The sequence below is a fragment of the Salminus brasiliensis genome, chromosome 17 (genome assembly GCF_030463535.1).
Source record: "Salminus brasiliensis chromosome 17, fSalBra1.hap2, whole genome shotgun sequence".
In the NCBI taxonomy this organism is placed as follows: Eukaryota; Metazoa; Chordata; class Actinopteri; order Characiformes; family Bryconidae; genus Salminus; species Salminus brasiliensis.
In genome coordinates this window covers 23,255,853-23,279,722 of record NC_132894.1, presented here as the reverse complement: position 1 = coordinate 23,279,722, position 23,870 = coordinate 23,255,853, and the positions used below count along the sequence as shown (strand labels likewise).

The window sequence follows — 23,870 nt, the reverse complement described above, 5'->3', positions numbered from 1 at the left end:
AAAAGAAAGGCAATAATGGTAATAATAATACTCAACAAATCCATAAATGTTTTGCTCACTTATATGTCATATCAATGTGTCATTTTGTGGTAACGGAAACATATTTTCAGCTCTTACATGTTTTGGGGCCTTGTCACCTTAGATTTTCCCTTCAGCACATGGAAAACATTCTAACTTGAATTTACGTTGGAAGAAAACTTCAACAACAGCTTCAGCATCTCAGTATACTACAATTACTTGTGTCCATGAACCCATCTACAATCTTTATCTAAGGGGAAACAATAATTATTAAACAGATTAGTTTTCAGCATAGACTTAAAGATTGATATTGTGTCTGAGTCTTGAACATTATCTGGAAGATTATTAAAGAGTTGGGGGGCTTTATAAGAAAAAGCTCTGTCCCCTGCTGAGGCTTTCTGAATTTTAGGAACTACTAAGAAGCCAGCACCCTTAGATATCAAGTATTCTTGATGGTTCATAATATGTAATAAGATCTCACATGTACTCAGGAGCGAGGCCATGTAGGGCTTTGTATGTTACTAGAAAAATTCTAAAGTCAAGCTGGAATTTAACTGGAAGCCAGTGTAGTGCTGATGGAATTTTCTAGACTTTAGTAAGGACCCTGCCTGTAGCATTTTGAACTAGTTAAAGTTTACTGTGTTTTCTGACAAAACAACCTGACAATAGTGCGTTGCAATAATCTAACCTAAGGTAATCTAATCCAAGGTAATAAAAGCTGTACTATTTTTCTGCATCCTGTAGAGGTAATACATTTCTTGGCAATGTTCTTAAGATGTAGAAAGGCTATCCTAGTAAAATTAACTATATGTTGCTCAAATGATAGATCTGAATTGAATATGACACCAAGATTTTTAGCTGCTAGACCAGGAAAAATTAGCAATGTTTAACAATAAATCTGAAGTTTATATCTTGTGGCTTTTGGACACAAATCTCTGAATTTTATGAATCTCTGTTTTGTTTAGGAGAAGTTAGTTATGTGACATCCAGCATTTTACATCCTTAATTTTCTTTAATCTAGAAAGGTTTGGCTGATATATAAAGCTGCGTGTCATCTGCATAACAATGAAAGTTAACATCATGTCTGCTTATAACTGTGCCCAGTGGTAACATGTATAATGTGAATAATAATGGTTCTATAGATCCTTACCGAACTCCATATCTCACTTTTGTATAATTTGAAGATAAATATTTTACCATATTTATAATATATAAATTAAAATATAATATATTGTATATTTGAAATATACAATATTTCAACACCCCACACACTGTACACTACAACACCACATAGTGTACAGCACATAATCCACACACCAAACTACACCATACGCTCAACACACTGTAGACACCATGCAACTTCATACACATATCCATGACATATACATGACATATGGATGTTTCACTGTAGCAAAAAAAAATGTAAAACTAAAAACTAGCAATGATTTTAGATCTGTATGTGATATACATGTGTCACAGTAGCAGTTTATTACATTACAGAAATCATTAAAAAAAATTCAAACAAGGCAGGTCTGAACTAGACCCTTTTTAAATATTTGCAAGGACTTCCAACCAGAAGGGCATTACAGTAATCCAATTGTGAAGTTTTAAATAAATGCACCAGCTACTCGGCATCAGCTTCATTTAACGAGAGTACATTACAAAGTTGGGCAATATTACGTAGAAGGAAGAAGGCCGTTTTAACTATGTGCATCAAACGAGAGGACAGAGTCAAAAACAACCCCTAGGGTTTTAACAGTGGTGCTGGGTATGACTGAGAATCCATCCAGATGTACAGTAATATTTGCATTTTTGCACTTAGCAACATTGGGATCAAAAAGTAAGATCTCCATCTTATCTGGATTATTTTATTTATTATTTTATTGAGACAAAGGTCCTCATTTGGTTTAGCTGATAAGCAAGTTAAGTTAAGGTTAGTCATTGATTTTCACCTGATCGATTTTTATTTCTACTCTTCAGTAAGTTTCAAGTCTTTATGATGGACACCAACAGGCACTGTGTCAATGCTTGATTTGTTCCAAAATGATCACAAGACCACTAATGTTCAAAACTTGCCTGATTCACATACAGATTCAAAAGGACGAAATCCTCGCACACGCTTTGAGATTGAGAGAAAAACACAAACCGAGACAGAGAAACTAAGACAAAAAGCGGGTACAGCTGTGATTAATTCAATTGTTATCTTAAATGTAAAGTTAAATGAGTTATCAAAAGGAGATTGTAGAAATTTTTTGCTTGTACATGTAATACTAAAGTAATGCACCAAGGGTTGTTGGAATGTATATAATGATGATATGTATGTGATTACAATATTAGAGCGAAAATATAAGTTAATTGGGGAAAACTGTACAACTGAAAGGAGGCACTAGAACCCTGTTGGGCCGCCTCTGGCCTGAAATCCTTCTGGACATTTTGAATGTGAGTTTGTGCTTAGTCAGTGCACCTCCTTTACATTATCACAAAACCACAACGCTTCACACATATGCTACCTACTTGGTTGAGTGAACTGTTAAACCTGTTTATATCTAGCTGATGACACACATTAGTTGCATGTTTCCAGCTCACTTGGTAGCCACTGGTTTAGTAATTTGACAGCTATCTAGCAAGCTGTGGGCTAGCTAGTGCTGATTTGTTTATAGTCACTGAAGTTGGGTTGTTGTATAGGGGGGATGTAAAAAATACATTGCTCAATTTTACATTGTCATAAAATTGTCATTGGCTTGGTTAGTTCGGCTTCGTCTATGCAAACCACACCATAAACACATTCACTACCTTGACTGTGTTTAGTACGTTCAATCGTTACCATGAATACCTTCACTACCTTGGCTGTGTTCAGTACGTTCAAAATTCTCGGCACTCAACCTCAAGTGAGACGTATTAACTGAACAATGAACATAGATGTGCCGGGACGTGACCGCCGAAGACGCGAGGGCGCAGCACCAGTGATCGCCCGTGAAGACCCCGCCTCTGTGCGGGACCAACACCATGATCGACCCAGGAGCGCACATCGGGACCAGACCCCTCCCAGACCATGGGTGCCACCGTTACTGGAGCTGAGGCGCTGGGCGCCGCCAAGACTGGAGTTGAGGCACTGGACGGAGCCACTGGGGTAGGGACCATGGGCGTAGACCTCAGGCGTGGATGTAGGCGTGAGGTGGCACACGCCCAGTTACGGAACAGGGCGACCAGTGCGGCGTGACTCCACCCACTACACGCGGCCAAGGAGTAAAACTCCAGCGCATACTGAGCTGCCGATCTGCTGCCCTGCTCCAGCCACAGCAGCAGGTCGCCCTTCGGGGATGCTGAAACAAATGTTGTAATGCACTGGAAAAAAAAATGCCCTTGTACAGCACTTTGTGCCTTGGACCACCAGATGCCGCTAATGTGTGTCATGAAGCTTCGAGTAATTCAAGTAACTTTCTTTTCGATAGTTAGAAAGAAAATCCTCTGTTTGCCATAAATACCTTATAGACGGTTTAAATATACTCTGCGAAACGGAAAGATCAGGAATTTTGAGCAAATATAATGGTTGTAGGTAGTTCTCTGTTCTCTGTTGCTCTCTGGGTTGTTTGTGGGTGTTTTGCCGATTGATGGCAAATATGTTTAGACTGAGAATATGCTAAATATATTGGGCAATTCTGATTCTAAGCAGACGAGTTAGCCAAAGTTGAGTTCACTTAATATAATTACTTTAAGAAACAACATCGATTGGTGCGATTTGTTAGCAACCTAAATAACCTTGTTACATGTCATAAGGCATTAGTTTCTGAAAACATTAAATGTTTAGTGCATTCAATTATAGTGAATTGTAGTTTTAATAGCGAATATATGATGTTCTATTAAAACAAAATAATTATTGGAATTTTCGATAGTTGTCAGAGGGTATTCTTTTGACCAACGGGCAACCTAACCTAATGAGGTTGTGACAACGTTGTGACAACGCTGTGTGTTTGATGGGTACTCCCATAGACATACATTACTACCTAGATGCCGCGTTGAGTCCTGCCAGGCATGTCAATGGTGCTGCCATCAATGGTGCTGCATGCCGGTCATTTGGAACTATTTGGATGCGCAGATTGATGAGCCGACTTTTAATTTAAAAAAGACACAGAATTGTGCAGCTTCGTGCTGTACTACGAGGAGAAATTAGCAGACAAGGGAAGAGGGAATCGCTTTTCACATGTAACAGTGATTTTATGAGGGATTCTATTCAGAATATTTCCGAAGCTGTAGTAGTCTTTTAAAGTGTAATTTTGTATTGAATTTGGAGAAAACGCTTGTTATGAGCAAAATGTTATTGTTTCATTGGTTTATTGCAAACAACTAGAAGTTTGTACATTTTGCTAATAAACATAATTTGCAGTGGGATTGACAATGCAAGGGGGGCAACGGGAACTAGTAGAATGTAGTGATAAATATTCTACTATCTATAAACATAAAAATATGGTTTCGTACATCGATTTTGAATATGTGAATGATAAAGCACCTATAGGTGCAATGCTTTTTTGTTTGTTTTAAACAGTTGTTGTTTATTTATTTATCAGGACAGTGCACGTTAAGATAAATGTACCAATGTTACACATTTTTAAGCCACAGATAAATAAATGTGCAATTCTATATATATATATGTGTGTGTGTGTGTGTGTGTGTATTGTTTTTTCACTTTTTCACCTTTGCATGTAGAAATAAGTAACATGCAGAGTCCCTGTTATTCCTGCATTTCTGCAATAAAGGTAAAGGTGCACCTTTACCTGCACCTTTACCTTTATTGCAGAAATGCAGGAATAACAATACTTTTGGTAAATGTCGTTATGGCGGATTTTATCATGAGAAGTGTACATGTGTATTTGTTTACAAGCGGATCTTGACCGCTCCAACGTGGCGTACGCGCAGAAGTATTACCTCCGATAAGTCTACAACAGACACGGCGGCGTCTACATCTGTACATCTATAAGTACTTCCGTTTTGCTTTGCATTCCACAACGTCACGAAAGTGTGCACTTCAAGGAAGGCTGTGTCGGCCAAGAATTGGGACAGGGCTACATTCCCTAGATTTATCTTCAACGTGGTCGTATATTCATTATACGCGTGGGAAGCCGAGGGAAAAGCGAACACTGACGCTCTGCCACTGTCTTTTTACTTGATGTGTATTAGCCGCATAATGTAAGTAATTTGGCGCTACCTTCTCCAGCGCACTATCTGTGAGAAATTCTAGCTAGTTAATTTCACGTAGCGCTATGTAGACTAAGCTATAATAATGTAGTTTAGTGTGAATATGTGTACAGGCCTTTCTTAAACACCGGTCTGTGTTTGAGAATAATACGGGTATAGCTGAAGGTTGCGCGTTAAAGGGGATAGACCGCTTAACCTGTAGGCTAGGCTGTAAATCTAGCTAGCTAGCTAAGCTAACGTCTGCACTAAGTGCTAGCTAGCTAGCTACGTTAGTTTGTAAACTATTTACTAATTCGTAAAATACGTCCCGTGGTTAGATGCTCATAATACTAGCTAATATTGTATATAACTAGCTAGCTAGCGCTAACTCAAATATTTCATCTTGACTAGTTGGCTAGCTAGTTAGTTAGTTAGCTAGCCAGGTAGCTAGCTAGCTACGTTAGCTGGCTTCGTCGCGCTTTTTGTGTGTAGGGTTGTTTAGCATCTAGCTAGCTAGCAATTAGCTAGCTAAGAAAGGCTAATGTTTTACGATTTGAATATTGTATCTCATTCATATTTTAGCAGTTTCCACGTATGATCGCTTCCAAGGAAAAATTAATCTGAAAAAAAGGCTAGCGGTCAAATGCGTCGCTGGACCAGTTTTAGGGAGGCCTAGTCCCCTCTGAAATGTTTGTCAGACACACACACACACACCCCCCCCCCCTTTAAAAGATTAGCTATGTTAATCAATAATCGATGCCGTTAACTATTTACTTGCGGTTCTATTTTAAAGTAAGTGGACAAATCAAGACAATCAGATATCTTCTGAAGAGTCATATATTACCATATATAACCTGTTGCCTACTGATTGGGGAAACTATTTGTATTTTGAATTTGGGCTGCAGATTTAGCTGCTAATGTTACAAAACAACCAACACAGAAATCTTTCTTGCGTGGCTAACATTCAAATGTTTTCTAGTGTTTTTTTTCTGACTTGTCGCTGCCTTGCTGAATAAATTGGTAAGTTTAGAACACCTAGCAGCTTCAAGTGCTTTTTTTTATTCTTTCCCTTCACATCTGTCCTCCTCTTATCCATTTTCTAGTAGGAAGAGCTAAGTACAAACTCAGCCATAGCTTTATTTCTGTGTGTGTATCCCACCCTGTAAATCCTTCCATATAAGTTGAGAATATGTAGTATGCAATATGCAAAGTTTTTTGTTTGTTTTTTGCCCCTTCTTCTGTATTCAATTAATTTTAAGCAAGTCAGCAGTAAAGGCCACATTACAAAGAACATCCGTAGAGTAGCACAGCTAGCCATTTAGATCACTGCTGTAGGGCTACTGAACTAATGAAGACAAAAGAAGATGGAGCACAACGACAGACCAATCAGGATGCTCATTGTTGCTGTCTCTGGCCATCCAAGCCAGCTGACAGGCCAGACCACCGGGAAATGTCCCAGGCCTGGCAGTGATGCACCATTGTGGGTTTCTGGAGTCAATTCTGATTCACTCCAGCTGCAGAATTCCAGCATGTCTGTGAAGTGAAGTCAATGAATAATTATTAATCAGTTAAACATATTTAAAGTAAACATTTCTTTTTGGAGTAGTTGAATTTTGCCTTGTTTCATTTGTCACAAGGCTCCTTATTCACCCACTTTTTTTATTTTTATTTTGGAATAATCTTCTAAAGTGTCTCACAAAGACCTGTGAAATACGTACTGCTATTTTCTTAGTTTTTTTTTTGTGTGTACCTTGTTTAAAACAAAAATATTTGAACAAAATCTTCAACAATATCAAATCCTAGCAAATGTCAAGGTTGTGTAGTGTTGATTGTAACACAGTTTTATGTTCCTCAACTTGTAGATGGATAAGCAGGTTTTTTTGAAGACACACAGCAGCTCAGTTGACCTATCAGGTGAGAAGAGTTTTTTTAGTTCCACCAAAAATTGGCAATGTAAGTTCTTGTAAATCTCAGTTTAAGTAAAATGGTTTATATAAACAAGGAAAGGGAGAAGAAGCTGAATGAGTAGGTGCAAGATTTTTCAGAGCTGGAAAGAAAGACTCACTTCATTGAGTCTTAGGAATGTTTTAAAAGTGCCAGAATTGTAATGAGGACATGCGTGGTAAAGGATCTGATGAAGCTGTCAAGGACAAAAATGCTGAGAAGAAAGATAGTGATGGTGAAAACATTGTGAAGGACAGATGGCACCCAAAGAGTTATGATGTTACCATTACTTCCTGAATGCAGTTTATCATGTGTCATGGTGACCACTCTAATATGTAATAATAAAAGGGACGTCAGGCCATTAGTAGGAAGTAGTTATTTCACAGAGATTCTATCCCTGTATTCTTTCTTAGAACTTTCAACAGTACCTTTTGAGGACATTATAAGGCTACAAAACAAAGTGGGGACCAAGGCGTATAATACAATTGCTTATGGGACTACGAAGAACAAACAGAGTGCAGAACCTGTGAAACGATTGAGCAAACACAGGTATGAAGCTTCTTAAGGATCCAGTTGTGTTTTAGCAATCATTCCTGTCGTTTTTTTTCATGGCACATTTTTTTTTTCACAGACCTGATGAGATTTCTGCTAAGAAGCCAGTTCCATTTCTCAGAAAAGTTGTGCCTGTTACAAAAACAGTAGGTACACTCTATTGTGTACAAATAAACTTCTTAAGCAACTTTTTAAGCATTAAAAAATCTTTATTTATAATACTTTGTAATGTTTGGTTTTCAGGCCTCAAGAGATCCTCGATTTGATGACTTGTCTGGTGAGTTCAGGCCAGATGTTTTCAAACAGACGTACAAATTCGTCAGTGAAATCAGACAACAAGAAACACAGGTTTGCTTAACTTTCTAAACTAACTTGGCTCCTGCTACTTCTAGATCCAGAATAATACCTAATTAATTTAATACCTGTTAATCTTATTCAGATGGTAAAGAAAAAGCTGAAGAAAGTTAAATCAGATGCTAAAAGAGAGGAATTAAAATCTTTGCTTAAGAGAATGGTAAGTGTACACTCTACCCAAAAAAAAAACACTTAAGAGAACATCCCCTGCATATGAAGTTATGGTGCATATGGTGATTCTGGTTTGCGTCTGTGGGTGTTAACAGGAGAATCAAGAACGTGCCCGTCAAAGACTCGAGCAACAGCGGGAGAAAGAGCTTGAGTTTAAAAGGAAGCAGAGAGAGTTGGCCGTACAGGGGCACCAACCTTTCTACCTCAAAAAATGTAAGTGTTTTTCTTTTCATTTTGTTTTAGAAGACATTTACTAATATCTGCCAGTGTTTTGGTGTTGCCCAAGGCATGGTTGCTTAGCATCACATGTACTGTTAGAGTGGAGTAATCTTTGTTACTGTTACTAGAGCTGCCACAACTAATCAACGTGGTCAGTTATATAAAATAGTATGTATGGCCTGCCCTTTAAAAAGAACAGTAGGCTACTTATACCTTGAGCAGAAGAGGGTCTCCCAGAAGTTGGTTGTTAACTACAATAGCAATTTGCCTAACTGTTGTGTTTATGTAGTTTGAACCAGTGGTTAGAAGCTAAGTTACCCTACCGGTAACTTAGAAAGCTGGTTTCATTTGTTGTGCCCATAAAGAAAATATTTCAAATGTTATATATGTATCTGATATATTTTAGCAAATTCTATTTGTTTTTTCCCACTTAAACAAGATATAGCTCCAACTGCATCTTTATCTCATATCTGAAACATGTTTTTACTATGTTAAATTCAATTTTAATTAATGCTTAAGATATACTACACACGTTTCCCTGTAGATTTTAAAATGGATGTATTTCTAACTACATTGAGTACATATAGACAGTATCCTCTGAAATACATTTTTAGTGTTTGAAATGTATTTTGGAATAAATACAATGAAGCTCTTTATTTCAAGCATTTATTAGAAGAGAATATAGAAATATTCAAGATATTTTAATGAATTAATTCTTAATTGCTTAGCGTTCATTGACATGTACTTTAGATGTTGGTTAGTTTAACAATGCATATCATGTTCAATGCTAGGCTTCGTCACTGTATGAGAAACATACCCCACACTGTCAGTCATTAATGCAAATGTAGTAGGAATGCAAAATATTTTAAAACGTAAAGCTAAAATTACTGTCTCGTTTGTTTCAAATTTTTCTTTTGACAGCCCATAAAATTATGGCAAACTTGCTTTGGGGGAAAACTGGTTCATTCTTATTTTATTTCTGCTACTTTGCACGTCCTTGGTTTTAAATTTTGACTGGTAAAAGACATTAGGATTTTATTAATCTGTAATCCACAGGAACATTTAGTAAAACAGTAAATTTTCAGTAAATATTAATCTTTTATCTTCTTTGTGCTATGCATTTGCTAACTAAAAACCTTGAGCAAATTTAAAAGCTACATATGTTATTTGAAAATTGAGTAATTATTTAATTATCAGAATAGTTTTGTTGCAGCCCAACTGATACATAATAACTTTTTTTTAATTATTTTTTTATAGCTGATAAAAAGAAGTTAGAGCTGGCTGAGAAGTACAGTGAACTGAAAAAGAGTGGAAAGCTGGAGAATTTCTTGAGCAAGAAACGGAAACGCAATGCCATTAAGGATCGCAGGAAACTGCCCTATTAGCTCAAGGTTCCTATAGGTGGAGACTTATTGGTGTTCCCAGCACAGTTGTGTGATAAGGACTTTGTATGAGGTTGTTTAAATTGTACAGAACTATTTTTATGTCTCTACCTTGCTTGTGAGGACAAAATTAGCTAGACTCATTACTAAATGAAGATTATTGACTTAGCCTACCTTTATTTATTTTCTATCCTTTACAGTAAATAAATGGTTTAGAATGTCAAAAGCTCCTTTGCTTGATTGCACAGGCTTCAATAATACTACAATAAAAATGCACAAATGATGCAAAATGTCTTTCTGGTCTCTTGCTTTTTGTGCAGCCATCACTTATCACATAATTGCAAAATTAATCTACCACACAAGTGCATTTTGGTTTATTTTGTATGTAGAGCAATTGGTATTTCTAGATAGTATTTGAGCATATCAAGTATAGACTTTTTATTGACCTCCATAGATTTGTTCTGATATTTGATTGCACAAAATGAGATTTTACCCCCTGTGCCAGCACAGCAACAGATGTAAGGTTTTGTTTTTTGTTTTTTTAGAACTACAAAAATTCAGAAATGTTTTTGAAAGAATTTGTGTGGTTCAGAAACACATTTGTCAGAATGTGCAGACCCACCTATGGTGATCAATGTAGGACACTTTTTAAGTGTAAAGAGATTTGATTTCATGAAGTACAGAAAGTGAGCATCAAGACCACTTTAATTTTCTTTTTTTAACAAGTGTTAATAAAACTAGAAAACCTACCAGCTTTTGGAAAAGTAGCCGCATCCATACATATTTCAAAGACAGTCTTTATTGTAGAGACTTAATCTTTTTTTCAGATCCAGGGGAACACATTTTAAAACTTGGGGCTGTTTAGTTCCAGTCTGGCATTTATATTTCACTCAAGGTAGCTTTAGGCCCCTCTTTCCCTATTGCACATTTACTTTACAGTATGCTTGGCAGTGTAGTAATTTTAATCATTAGAATCTTTTAATCTTTTTTTAATGCTTGGCATTAGGCTACATAGAGCGCTAGTCATATCATTATTCTGTAGTCGGCGCAATGTGGTTGTGACCGTATTTGGAACTTGGCTATAATGGGACTTTCTGAACAGGAAAATTAATGTTTTTGAACTGTGCTAATAAAAAATGTTCCAAAGTTGATCCATTTTTGTCAACCACTTTGGTAATGTTGACCAGCCTTAAAGTGGTTTAAAGTTTATTCTTTTCCCTTTTTTTTGTTTTGTTGTGCCTGTGGAGATACATTACCAGTCAAAAGTCTGGGCACACATTCTCATTCAAATTTTATTATTTATTATTAGCCAGGATGGTTAAGTGTGTTTTGAAATTTTGGGTAAATAGCCAACACTGTCATCAGAAAAACACAATCATACCTCCACCATGCTTCATGGTGAGAACCACACGTGTACGAACTATCCACTCATCTTTTTTTTTGTGTCTGCCATAGACTAGTCATGGCAGGTGAACCCTAAAAAAACCTTTGACTCATCAGACCAAAGTACGGATTTCCACTAGTCTATTGTCTGTTCGTTGTGTTTCTTGACCCAAGAAATTCTTTGTTATTTTTCCTCAGCATGGCTTCTTTGCAGCAATTCAACTATAAAGGCCTGATTTATGCAGTCTTCTCTGAACACATGTTGATGTGCCTGCTACTTGAACTGTGAAGCATTTATGTGGGCTGTCATTTCTCTTTACTTTGTTAATTGGTTGTTGCCATAATATGGGTTAGAACAGTAATCAGGGTTGTACTCTGCACAACACAACTGATGATGTGAAACACATTAAGAAAGAAATCTTCACAAATTAACTCATGACAAGACATGTTAATTTAAAGCCATTCCAACTACCTCATGAAGCTGATTGTGAGAATTCCAAGAGCCATCATCAAATCAACAAGTGGCTACTTTAAAGAATCTAAAGTATAACATTCTGGTTTGTTTTTAAAATAAATAAATTGTTTGAAATTTATTTTAAGAAAAAATAAAGTGGAGGGGCCGGAAAGTTGAAATGCTGGAAATGTCGCCTTACGCAACTAGTCAACTGCCTTCCAACAGATTCCTTCACATAAACAAAACTTCCAGAGAGAAGCTGCACGCAAATCTTCAATCAATACAATGAATTATGGGTATTTCATGTCTGTTAGGGTACATTATTTGTACACTGTATATTGTGGTGCATTGTGGAATTGTTACAGTGCACTGAAAATTCACCACTCTTTAATTTTTTTTAATTACTAAGGATATCTTGCACATTGTATAACTACAAACTACTCTATATAATAAATAATAAATCAGAGAAGCAATAACCATGACTTTCCAAATTCTATATTAATTTGGCTAGAACACAAACAAAAATGGATACCATATCACTCAGAACATATTTTTGCTTCAGTTGTAGAAATGTGTTAAAGATCTTTATTCACACACAAAACTATAGAACATTGCAAAATCATGCCACTGACTAGGGTGTATAGTTATTTTCATACTGTTTTTTATGAGTGATATCAGGGGCCTACTTGTCCTTGCTACGTTCACTGTTCTTGCTACAAAAACATTAAACTAACCCATGTTTCCTTTCATGTAATTTAAAAAAACAGTTGTGCAAGAACAGTTTAGTACCATATAGTACTCTCTAGTAGCTAGTACAGCCTGGAGTGTGTTGATTAAGCAGCAATGTGTAAATGTCTGTACAAACCTAAAACAGTTGTACAGGAACTCACAACTATGAGATAGTAAGTCACATATGAGATATCACATTCGAGATACTCTAAATTGTGAGATATTAAGTCATGTTATGAGAAACTAAGTTGTAGTTACTGTATGGGATAATAAGTCAGAATTGTGAGATACTAAGTCATAATAAAATACTAAGTCATAAGGCTCTAAGTTATTATTATGAGAAATTAAATCGTAATAATGCTATAAGTCGTTATCATGAGATAATGAACCATAATAATAATAATATAGCAACCATAATGAGAAATTAAGTATGAGATAATAATTGAGATTGCAAGTCATAATTATGAGATACTAAGTTATAATTGAGTTACCAAGTCATATTTAGGGGGTAATGTGTAAATTAGACTACTGAATAGTTACTTAAAGCTTACTTATGTGATTGATTGCAAACACATTGAGGAATATTTCAAACATGGATATACAAATGATAAAAACCTGAGCTTACTGTATGAACAACATAGGACTATTCTAAGCAAACACCCTCTTGAAAGGATTTTATACAAAAGAAAGCTTTGGCACAGGAAGACCAAGACTGTTGTGGCTGAGGTGGCAGATTTTATTCAACTGCAACTGGAAACCTCTGATCAGTGTCATTAATACAGATGTATGTACCATTGATTAGATGTTGAAGGAGGTCAAGAAATCGATTATGAAGATTGTGAAGAGTTTATTAGCGCCATGGTCCTTAATATGTTTGGCATATTAATGGCTACAACAAGCTTAAGCCATTTGGAATTGGAATACATTGATGTACTAATAGTGTTTCTAAAAGCCTGGTATAACTTGAATCTTAATCATTAGTTATTTTTGCCCAGAAAGATTGAGATTAGATATAGGAACAAAAAAAGTTAATGTGGCCAAGAGGCAGAGATTCAGAGATGCATTTTTCAGAAGACAAACCTGAAACAGACAATGAAACATTTGGTGCAAGTACTGGAAATTAGCACATTGAAACATGGTGGCTCATCCTGCGAAGGGAATTCATCCAATTTTGAATTGACCTCAAACTAAGAGGGGATGGATAGTTCTCAGACATTTTTCTTTGGACAAATCATTGATTCGGTTCTGTTTTTTTTTTTCACACAACACAGATATACTTATGTTGATGATTTTCAATTATGATTGTCTCCCTCCCTCTCTCCCTCCCTCTTTTACACACACCAGTTGTCATGAAGTTCCATGTATATACTTCTACAATGTACTATAATTATAAACATATTGTGGAAAATGTGCACACAGTAATTGGAGAAAAGACTGCATCCAGTCAGGAGGGCCTAAATAACTATTGTGTAGTCAATATGTAGTCATTGACTTTGCTTTACTATTGGGAAAGAAAATACTACTAATTAAATTTGTTTAATGTACATATGTATGTTTATGCACTTGTTAAAATAACTAAATGAGATTGCCTCAGCTTAGGACAACCACTGTATATGTCCAGTCCTCATGGCCACCCCTCCATAATGCATGCAGTACCTCAACTGTAGGTAGCCAGGCTATCTGCGTAGACCTAGAAAAAGCCTGTTTGGAAGATTGCTTGATGTGATGAAGATATGTCTGATATATATATATGTGTTGACCTTCTTTGAGAGCATTATCTTGAACTAACAAATTCTCAAAAAAATAAAATAAATAAATAATCAAATTGCACTGTAGTCATTCAGATTTAGATTAAACCTAAAGTTGACATTTTGCTGTACAGACAAAATGATTTAAATGCAGTATTTTGTTACAAATGCATGATTATGCTAATTTTAGTTAATTCAGCAAAACAAAATGGATAATTTTATAATTTGTTTCATGTCCCTTTTTTTTTACACATGGAAGTCTGTTTTACATGTCATATCACACAGTTTACACAGAATATCACTGGTTACGTTTCCAGTTCATTACATTTTGCTCGTTACTACAGTTTCTTTTAGACATGTTTTGACAATGTAAGGAATTGTTACTATGCTGTTCATGAATACATTGTGGAAAAAAGGGCATATGCAAATAGTTAATAAATCAAATTTTTATATTAAAAATAAAGGTATTTTTTTAAAGAATAGACTGTAGTTTTTAACAAAAAACATTCATGAGGTATTTCATTGAAGTACATCACAAAGCAGGACTTTTTAGTCAAATTACTTAAGCCTAAAGTTAAACCTGTGCAGGAAAAGAGTTACAGGACATTCCTATTGGATAGTCCTCCAGGAGACTCTAATGTGGTGTTCCCTATCCTCAGACAATTACTAGCCTTGCAGCTTTTTTGCTGCTTTCTTAAGTGAAATCATGTCTCTCCCTCCCGAGGCCAGAAAAGCACACAGGGTCAGACAGGAAACTGAACTGGGACATGGGCAAGACACTGAACTGGGGGCCAGACAAGAGACAAAACAGAAAACTGGAGACAGGACAAGGTAGACGGGACCCAAGAGATGACAGGAGACTGGACAGATGGTTGGAGCAGGGATTGGACAAGAGACTGGACACTGGACATGAACCGGGACTGGATATGAGACATAACTGGAGACTGGACAGGACAGAGGGACCGTAACCAAGACAGTGACAGGGACCAAAACAGGAATCGACATTGGAATGAACATAGAGTTAGGCCCAGGACTGGCAAAAGACTGAAGTGCAGTCCGAGGAGGCAGCCTGGGCACAGTTCCGAGGATCTGCCGTATGGCCAAGAAAGAACTAGACACCATGCATTCAGCAGAAATTACCTGCCGGTACCAGAAGCTCAAAACAAGTGTCATTAGCAAATTATAGTTGTTTTTTTTTTGCTAGCATTGAAGTTGGACCTATCTTCATTTGATGGAGTCCTTTGAACACTGAACCCTGATTGTGGTTCACAAGTGCAGTAGACATCATTTGGTTCGTGAAGTCTTCTTTTGTTGAACTTGCACCGATGCTTATCTCCAGAACAGAAGGAGGCATACCTACTCTTCTGTTCTCGCGGACAGGAACTCTCCCACAAACATTAGGACACCAAGTAGGACATAAAGGTAAATTAACACACACAAAAAAGATCACATTGGAATTCTATTTGAATTATCTACTGATCAAAACTGTGATTGAATTATATTGCTGAAACTGACTGGATTACTAAATTTAATTTTTGTTTCTACTCGTAATTGGTGGCATTTAAGAAATTGAACTTGGAGTTTGGTATCTCACTTCCCAAGGAGTAGCATTCAGTAGCCTCAGTAATGCTGGTTAACCTGCAGTGTCTTGGTGTCTTTCGTGTTTTCTCAATTATATTCAAGGTTAAATACAAAAGAACTTACTGTGTTAGTGCCTGTAATTATGACTCTCAAACTAGCAACACATTGTGTGTTGCGTAAAATGACCGCATATTCAGATGAATCTAAAACAAAAAAAAGCATATCCTGGTAACAGACAAAAAGCATCGCATTGCACAGGCTTTGTTGGTTCAAGACTTCTGGATCATGAACTGAGCAGATTAGCCGGCAGACAGGATCAACATGAACTGATGAGCTGATTCAGCCATCTAGCCATTTGATTTTTAAAGTCTTATCTTTACAAGCCATACTTACTACATGCATACATACTCGGGGAATATGTCAGAATTGAGTTCATAACGAAATGAAACCACTAACACGGGTTAATTCCAACCACTACCTGCTCTTTGGGTATGCATTTCTAATCCGTGTGATTACCCTGACAGACAAGTAATGGCAAATTCACGCTACACGATTTTCACCCTGATTTTCCATTCGCTGACAGGTTTTGGAAGTTGCAGAGAAAAACATCAGCTTGGAGGAAAATCAGTGTTCGCTTGGGACTTGAAAATCAGCTTTAGCTCGCTATGTGTGAATAGAAATATGCGACCTGACCAGCTTGCTGATCACTTGCCAAGTTTTTAAAAAACTAGCATGCTAAGTATTTGGTCGAAATCCTGTAGTGTGAAAAGCATCAGTGTCACTAGCAGTAAGTGTGGTGTCACGTTCCAGCCAAGAGAACGCAAGGAGAGAGGAAAGCAAAGAAATCCTGCAAAAATGTATATTTATTTACTTGCAACTCCTTCTGCAAAACAGACAATCCCTGCTGGCCTAGCTCCCAACCTACTCCTTAAAAAAGCCCTTTCTCATGCACAGTACCGCATCATCATCACTCCTCGCTTGTGTTTTCATGACCAAACGAGAGCAGACAGACTCAACTGTGATATTTTCTGGAATGGTCGTGTAATGTGTGACCTGCAATTGTTGAACAGTCATGTAGTGTGCAAACCACGAGAACTTAAACATTCACGATTACAAGAGATTGAGTTGTGTAGTTTGAACAGTACAGCATTCTGACAACTCTACAAGTCGTGTAGTGTGCCAAAGCCATAAACAGCTCCCCCCGACAGATTCGGATCAATAACAGGTTCGAGATTGGTCACAAATTGTGACCAAAATGTCTTTACAGTCATTAGGTGTGTCACTGTATTTATCTGGTTTGCAGTAGCAGCAGCTTCCTCAGATATAGTAAGAGGAGCACTCAACATGCTTAGTTGCTAATGCTGTCATTTCGCTCATATTTTTTAGTTATTTGGGATAGTTGTTCTTGTTTCTTACCCTGTTGCGCTGTAAGAGCCCTGATGAACTGGGTCAAAGACTCAGTGGTGTTGTCCAAGCATTTGTTCTTGTAAAAGGGCAATCCACAGGCAGTGTAAAAATTGTATAATTTAAATTTAATACACAGCTGAATGAAATACACACCTGACAAATACACAGGTGAATGAAATCAAAACTCAGGTGATGAACTTGAGAACTATGCATGATTGGCTGACAGAGAGAGTCTAGGGGGAATCAAGGGTAGTGTAAATCAGAAGTCAAGTTAAGTCAAGAGGCTTTTTATCATTTTCAGCTCTGTACAAGTACACAGTGAAATGAAATTAAGTTTGTTCCAGAACAAGGGTGCAACATGGAACAAAACAAGAATAAAAACAACACAGTACAGGACAGACTGTAGAAACTGCAACATGCAAAAGACAATAAATATGACTCAATTCTGAGTAGAGGTATTGAGTAAGGTGCATGGATATTTAACAAGTAAGTACTGATGATAAGGTGCATAGAAATTTAACATGCCGTGACATCATATGCAGCTTATAATGCACCTGAAACATGAAACACAGCAGGTACGGAGGTGGTAATGTATAGAATATATAAATAAGATAAATAGGATGCAGACAGGTTAAAATGATCTGGGTAGTGGGGTTTAGTTCAGTCTCTAAGTTTAAAAGTCTGACTGCTTGTGGGACAAAGCTATTGCAGAACCGTGCAGAGACAGCACGGATGCTTCTGTACCTTCTGCCAGATGGCAGCAGTGAAAAAAGTCCATGTGAGGGATGAGTGGGGTCCTTTACAATGCTGATATGTGACGGAGGGGAGAGAGACCCCTATGATCTTCTCAGCTGACTTCACTATTCGCTGTAGGGACTTGCGGTCTCACACATTGCAATTCCCAAACCAGGCGATGATGCAGCTGCTCAGGATGCTCTCCACAGTCCCCCTGTAGAACATAGGGAGGAAGATGAGCTTTCCTCAATCTCTGCAGGTAGTAGAGACACTGCTGGCCTTTCCTGGCTATGAAGCTGGTGTTGAGGGACCATGTGAGGGTCTCTGTGATGTGGATGACCAGGAACTTTGTGCTCTGTACGATTTCCACAACAGGGCCATTGATGTTCAGGGGGGTGTGGTCGCCTCACACTTTTCTGAAGTCAACACCCATCTCTTTAGTTCTGTCCACATTCAGAGACAAGTTGTTGGTTCTGCACCAGTCTGTTAGTCGCTGCACTCCCTCTCTGTATGCTGTCTTGTTGTTTTTGATGATAAGGCCCACTACGGACGTATTGTCTGAAAATTTCACAATATGATTTGTGTTGTATTTAGCTGCACAGTCGTAAGTCAGCAGAGTGAACAGCAGTGGGCTTAGCACACAGCCCTTGGAGGCACTGGTACATTGGTATGGTGGTACTGGAGATGATGTTGATTATGCTGACTGATTGTGGTCTATCAGTCAGGAAATCCAGGACCCAGTTACAGAGTTCGGTGTTTAGGCCCAGTACGCTTAGTTTTCCAACTTGACACAATAAGGCCAGGAGATTTCATGTCTTTGTAGCAAATTGTATTTAGTGTATCAAACAAAGCTCAAAACAGTGGCAATGTGTGAGCAACAACGTTACAATTAAACAAAAGTGAGATTCTGCAAGGCTCTATTTTAGGACTGCTATTGTTATTATTGGTGTTAACACAGCTGTATATATCACTCAAACCTGATCATTCTAAATTAAAGAAAATTAAGGACTGTGCAAAAGATATAAAATGCTGGATGTCCCATAACTTGCAGCAGCTTATATAAAAAATAGCTAATATAAAATAGCTTATTTATTATCATATAATATTATAATATTTTTCTCCGATAGCTTTTCTAAATGATCTTACATCTTACATGATGCTGTAAAATGAGTACACACTTTTATTACCTCAAGGCTAGACTATTGCAATGCACTATTGTCAGGATGTTCGAGCAGAAACCTCAGTATACTTCAACTAGTTCAAAATGCTGCAGCTAGGGCTCATACTAAAACAAGAAAATTTGATTATCAGTCCAGTTCTATCAGCACTGCATTGGCATTCAGTTAAATTCCGTATTGACTATAAAATTGTTCTATTGACCAACAAAGCCCTACATGGCCTCGCTCCTGAGTACCTGCAAGACCTTAATTCCTATTATGAACCATCACGATCACTTCGATCACAGGGTGCTGACCCCCAACACTGGAATAACCTTCCAGATAATGTTTGGAACTCTGACACAGTCTCAATCTTCAAGTCTATGCTGAAAACTCATCTGTTTAGCTTTTGGTAATTTCCTTTCAGATAAAGTTTGCAGATCCAGGGGTTCATGGACACGGGATTGTGGTAAACTGAGATGCTTGAGCTGTTGTCCCGCCACTTGTACACAATCACTCAGGTCTGTGGATGGTGGAGCAGACGGATGCCAGTTATTCTGGGTGCCCCCATGGCTGTGCTACCTTCTGGCTCTGTCATTTTGATAGGATATTGTAGTAAGATCTGCCAGTCTTTACCTTCTCGAGTTAATGACTGAATTATCTGGTCTGACCTGATGGAAGACTGACCACTGAGCTCTCCTGCACCTGCGACAGACCAGCTGTCCATCCACCAGACTGACTGCCAGGCTCCCCTGCCACCCGCGTCAGATCACCCTCCTGATACTGCTATCATATCTAACGACTATGTTAAAGTTTACATGGACTCTCACTATTTACCACTATCATTATTAATACCACCAATAACCATCATTACTTCTTATTATTCTTACAATCACTACTATGATTATATAGTATCAATGCTGTCTTTAAGTTTGTTGTGTGAAATACTGTATTTTAGAGATGAGTGCATATTAAAGGCACTGCAGTGTTGTACATGAGCCCTGGTTTTCTGAGTTATCCCACAACATCAAAGAAATACTGGCTGTTATTTCTGCTAATTCTGTTGTGAACTGATTGTCTTTCACTTCTTCAGCAGCAACACACAGCAGGTTATAAGGTAAACAAACTATTAAGCTCACATATCCATTAAGTACACTACTATCTTTGAGTTAACCATTTAGTTACAATTAGTTTGAATGACACCAATTTTAGTTGACCAAGTCGATTAGTTGTTGCACCCCTTTTGAACTGATGTTTACACTTCGCACATTTTTTTCAATAATCAGTTTTCTTTTTCTCTTTTAGATACCATTATTTTTAGCCACTCTTTCTTCCAGATCACATACATCCAGACCTAGAGGGAACAAGCTCTAGTAGTTTAACTTTGTCACACTGAATGAGGGGCCATACCCCTCCCAGTCCACCAGGAATTTGAGTTGAACACTTCTCTGGCAAGATTGACAAACAGCATAAACAGAGAGCCCACAATGACCTCAGAATGGGGCAATTTAATGCTGGGTGACACCTCTTCCAGTGGACTTTGGTCAACAGCTTTGAGCAGGGAGACAGGAAAAGAGCGAAAGACAATACTGACAGGGCAAATCGATAAGTAATTTCATTAATCCTTTTAATAACCTTGAATGGACCACCCACTGTACTTAGCTAACAACTCCCTTTAGCAAACCCAAAGTCCTAAAGCTATACATGATCTCCTGCTTGTCACTTTTGTTGTTGCTGGACCTGTTCAATCTGCTGATGAGTCTCATCCCTGACCTGTTCACTGGGTCTCATCCAATTGTCTACAGCAGGGACATCCAAGGGGTTAGCAGACCAGAGCAAAACAAATTGGTGAAACTGTAATATTTAGGTAGAGGCTTATGTTAACCTATATGGGGTTTTGCTTCTACCTGTACTGTATATTATGTTTCATAATTTATGTTTTTGTTGCATTTGTCTGTTGAAGATGGTTTCATGATTTACCACTAATTTATTGCAGAGAAGGCTGCTGTGAAACCTGCAAAGCAATAAAGCAATGAGGATGGATTTTTTTACAGGAAAGTTATAATAACGCCAGACAGAAGAAAATGGCATACATTAATGAACAAATATGAAAGTAGCTGTTCGAAACATAACCAGTGATAAAAGTAACCCTAATCACACATATTTACAGAAGAGAAATGGCATCCTCCTCTGTCATGACTGGTTCTGGGCCTATGCTTTTAAGTAAATGTAAAATTAGATTTGTTTGCCACCTGCTGGGTAAAAACATGATAATTTTATAATTTATAATTCACATCTACAGTTCTACAGTTTTAAACTATGAAGCTGAACAAAGTCGATTGGTAAACAACACCTTAAAACAAAAGTGTAGCTAATCAGTGTATTCGATTTTATTGATATATCTCATAAGTTGTAGTTCTGTACCTCTCCTCCACAAATACGTAAATGTCATGTTTTATTTTGACACTGTAAAAGGAAGGAGCGAAAATACTGTAAATGTCTGTTCTCAGATTTAAAGGTTTTTTTTCTATCCAGGGCAACTTTTGATTGCTCAACAGGAGGTAGGACCGGACAGGCCTGTGCATGCTGGTGAAAAAGCTTTGGAATAACGACTACATATGGCTAAAGGGAGAACGACAAAGACAATGTTATGTTTTGAATACAGATAGCTACCATCAGTGGAAAAAAGAAGTTTCCCAACCCTTTCACAAATTGGTAGCTACTTCTTTTCAGCATAGCACTTAGAAATATAGTATTGTTGTCTTTTCTAAAGGGGTGTAATTTTACGTACAAGCACATCATTCAGTATGTAGTTCTTTTCACTGTACATGTAATGGCATAAAAAAGTCAAATTATAAGATTAGGATTACGATTTCAGTTTTTTTATCATTCCCATGCTAAACACAGGGCGTAGAGATACAAAAAATTTTTCTTCAGTCCTCCAGTCAATGCCTTTTACGAACAGAAGATAGGGCTCTGCAGCAAAACAAAAATTATTAAATTAGTAAATACAATCCCACGTTTTCTTTTTATCTGACCTGTTCCAAAAATTTAATACAACAGTTATACAACTACAAATACTCGCTTTTGCGTAAATATTAAAGTTTATGCCAACAATCCTTCCCCCGACGGTCATGGTGGCCTACCGGACTAAAACGAGAGTCTAACCCCCCCCTAGCGGCAACAGATCATAGCGTTCCGTATTTTTCCTTGAATGAAGCCCCTCCTCTGGCTGTTGCGAGCGTTATTTGTGTATGCCCGTCCGAGATGAGCTTCGACAAGGGGTTAGAAAGCGTGTTGGAGATAGCAATCAGAGAGTGAGAGAGCTAGAGACAGCTTGGGCTGCAACCGGGGAGAAGCGATGATGGCGGCGGCCGTAGAGAGAGGTGGGGTTCGGGCCGCCTTCTTGAATCCAGGGACCGGTGGGGGTGTTGGTGGATTTGCACCGTCGCCCGTGCTCGCTGCACCCGGAGCCATGACTGGTTCGGTGGGTTCGGGACCCATGCCTGTTCCTATGAACCTCTTTGCTACGTGGGAAATTGACCGCTCATCTCCAAGCTGCGTTCCGAGGTAAATAAAGTCACCGTTACTGGATCTAGTTATAAAAAACGCGATTGGCTTCAGTAACTGCTCTGGCTATATTTCTGAGTTTCTTTTATATACAATGTAAATCTGGAAAAGGTCTAAAGCTTCGATGTTTGCATGGTTAAGCAGGTCGACCAGTTGGCCACAACACTAGCTAATAAGTATAACGTTGGCCAAATCCACAATCTTATCTTTTCACGGTCCAAGATAACCGACAGCTAATATTATAGTTTAACAGAATCCTATTTGTTGTCGGATGCATCGTAATTTGTTTATCTGCCTGTTGGCTCATACGCCCGATTGAGACGAACCATTTAAACAGCTGAAAACCTGACGGTTTGTGTGTCTAACCAGATATAACTGTAAATGTGTAGATCTTTGGACATTGCAACGTTGATAATAATTTCCGTTCTGTTCAGTTTGTAGCTTCTGTTCTTCTGTTGAGTTTTCGTTATGACCATTGTCTTTCTTGAGCAAGAATGGATGTGACCTATTTTACATGCCGTTTTAAGCATGCCATCGCCCTCCCGTTGGCTGCTCTTTCTGTGGCGGCCTTTAACGACCTTTTGCTAACACATTGATTTAATTTCAACGCACTCTGCTTGCGTTTTCTGACATAATATTTTGTATATTTATCAGATATATCAAACGCCTCTGATTGTACAAAACCCATCAGGCTACAGGATTACCAATAAAGCTAGCTGTGCTTTTTGCCAGTCAATGGAAGTTGCCTCGAGAATGTTAGTCGTAGTAGCGTAGCTACATTAGCCTAAGTATTGTATCTGTAAACCAGTGATACCCGGATCGTGATCGCAAATGTTGCCATAATAAGCATCATTTAGCTAATTCTTAGTAGTTGATTAAGAGTAACCTAAGGCATCATTCATAGCCTTATTAGTTCAGTAACAGATTCTAACAAAATGGCATTATTGTAAGTTCCTGTATAGCGTAAATAAGAAACACTGGGCATAATTTTTTGTTAATTGGACATTTGACATTTTGCATTGTACACTAACGATGTGCTTAGCAAAAATGTGGTTGCTATATTGAATAATTTATTGTTTATTATGAGTTTCTTTAATGAACCATATATAAGCATAAGAACCAATTAATTGAATAGTTTTTTAAGTTGTCATAGATCAGTATTGTCATTGCTAAAGAATGTTTAAAGACCTTTTGTGAAAATGTAGAAGGGAGTTTTAAAATCTCACTCTTGATCTGTGGATGTGGATAGGAGTGCAGCATTTACCAAGTGAGTCATATTCCTCAGATACTATAT

At 37.7% G+C, this 23,870-nt stretch overlaps 2 protein-coding genes across 4 annotated transcripts in view; both read left to right on the top strand.

Annotated features, from left to right (window-relative positions):
* The first annotated feature begins 4,969 nt into the window (after positions 1 to 4,969).
* Positions 4,970 to 10,106, top strand: rrp36 (ribosomal RNA processing 36). The gene is made up of 8 exons (XM_072660697.1): positions 4,970 to 5,202; positions 7,053 to 7,104; positions 7,548 to 7,683; positions 7,766 to 7,832; positions 7,930 to 8,034; positions 8,126 to 8,200; positions 8,307 to 8,424; positions 9,688 to 10,106. Exons 2-8 carry the CDS (start codon positions 7,053 to 7,055, stop codon positions 9,813 to 9,815), a joined length of 681 nt encoding a protein of 226 aa, XP_072516798.1. The 5' UTR covers positions 4,970 to 5,202; the 3' UTR covers positions 9,816 to 10,106.
* A 12,115-nt stretch (positions 10,107 to 22,221) lies between these two features.
* The window catches only part of LOC140537818 (phosphofurin acidic cluster sorting protein 2), a 39,172-nt gene continuing 37,523 nt past the window's right edge, over positions 22,222 to 23,870 (top strand). For all 3 annotated transcript variants that reach the window (XM_072660077.1, XM_072660078.1, XM_072660076.1), the window contains exon 1: positions 22,222 to 22,576. In XM_072660077.1, coding sequence (XP_072516178.1) covers positions 22,368 to 22,576 — 209 coding nt within the window. In that variant the 5' untranslated portion in view covers positions 22,222 to 22,367. The remainder of the gene's footprint in view (positions 22,577 to 23,870) is intronic.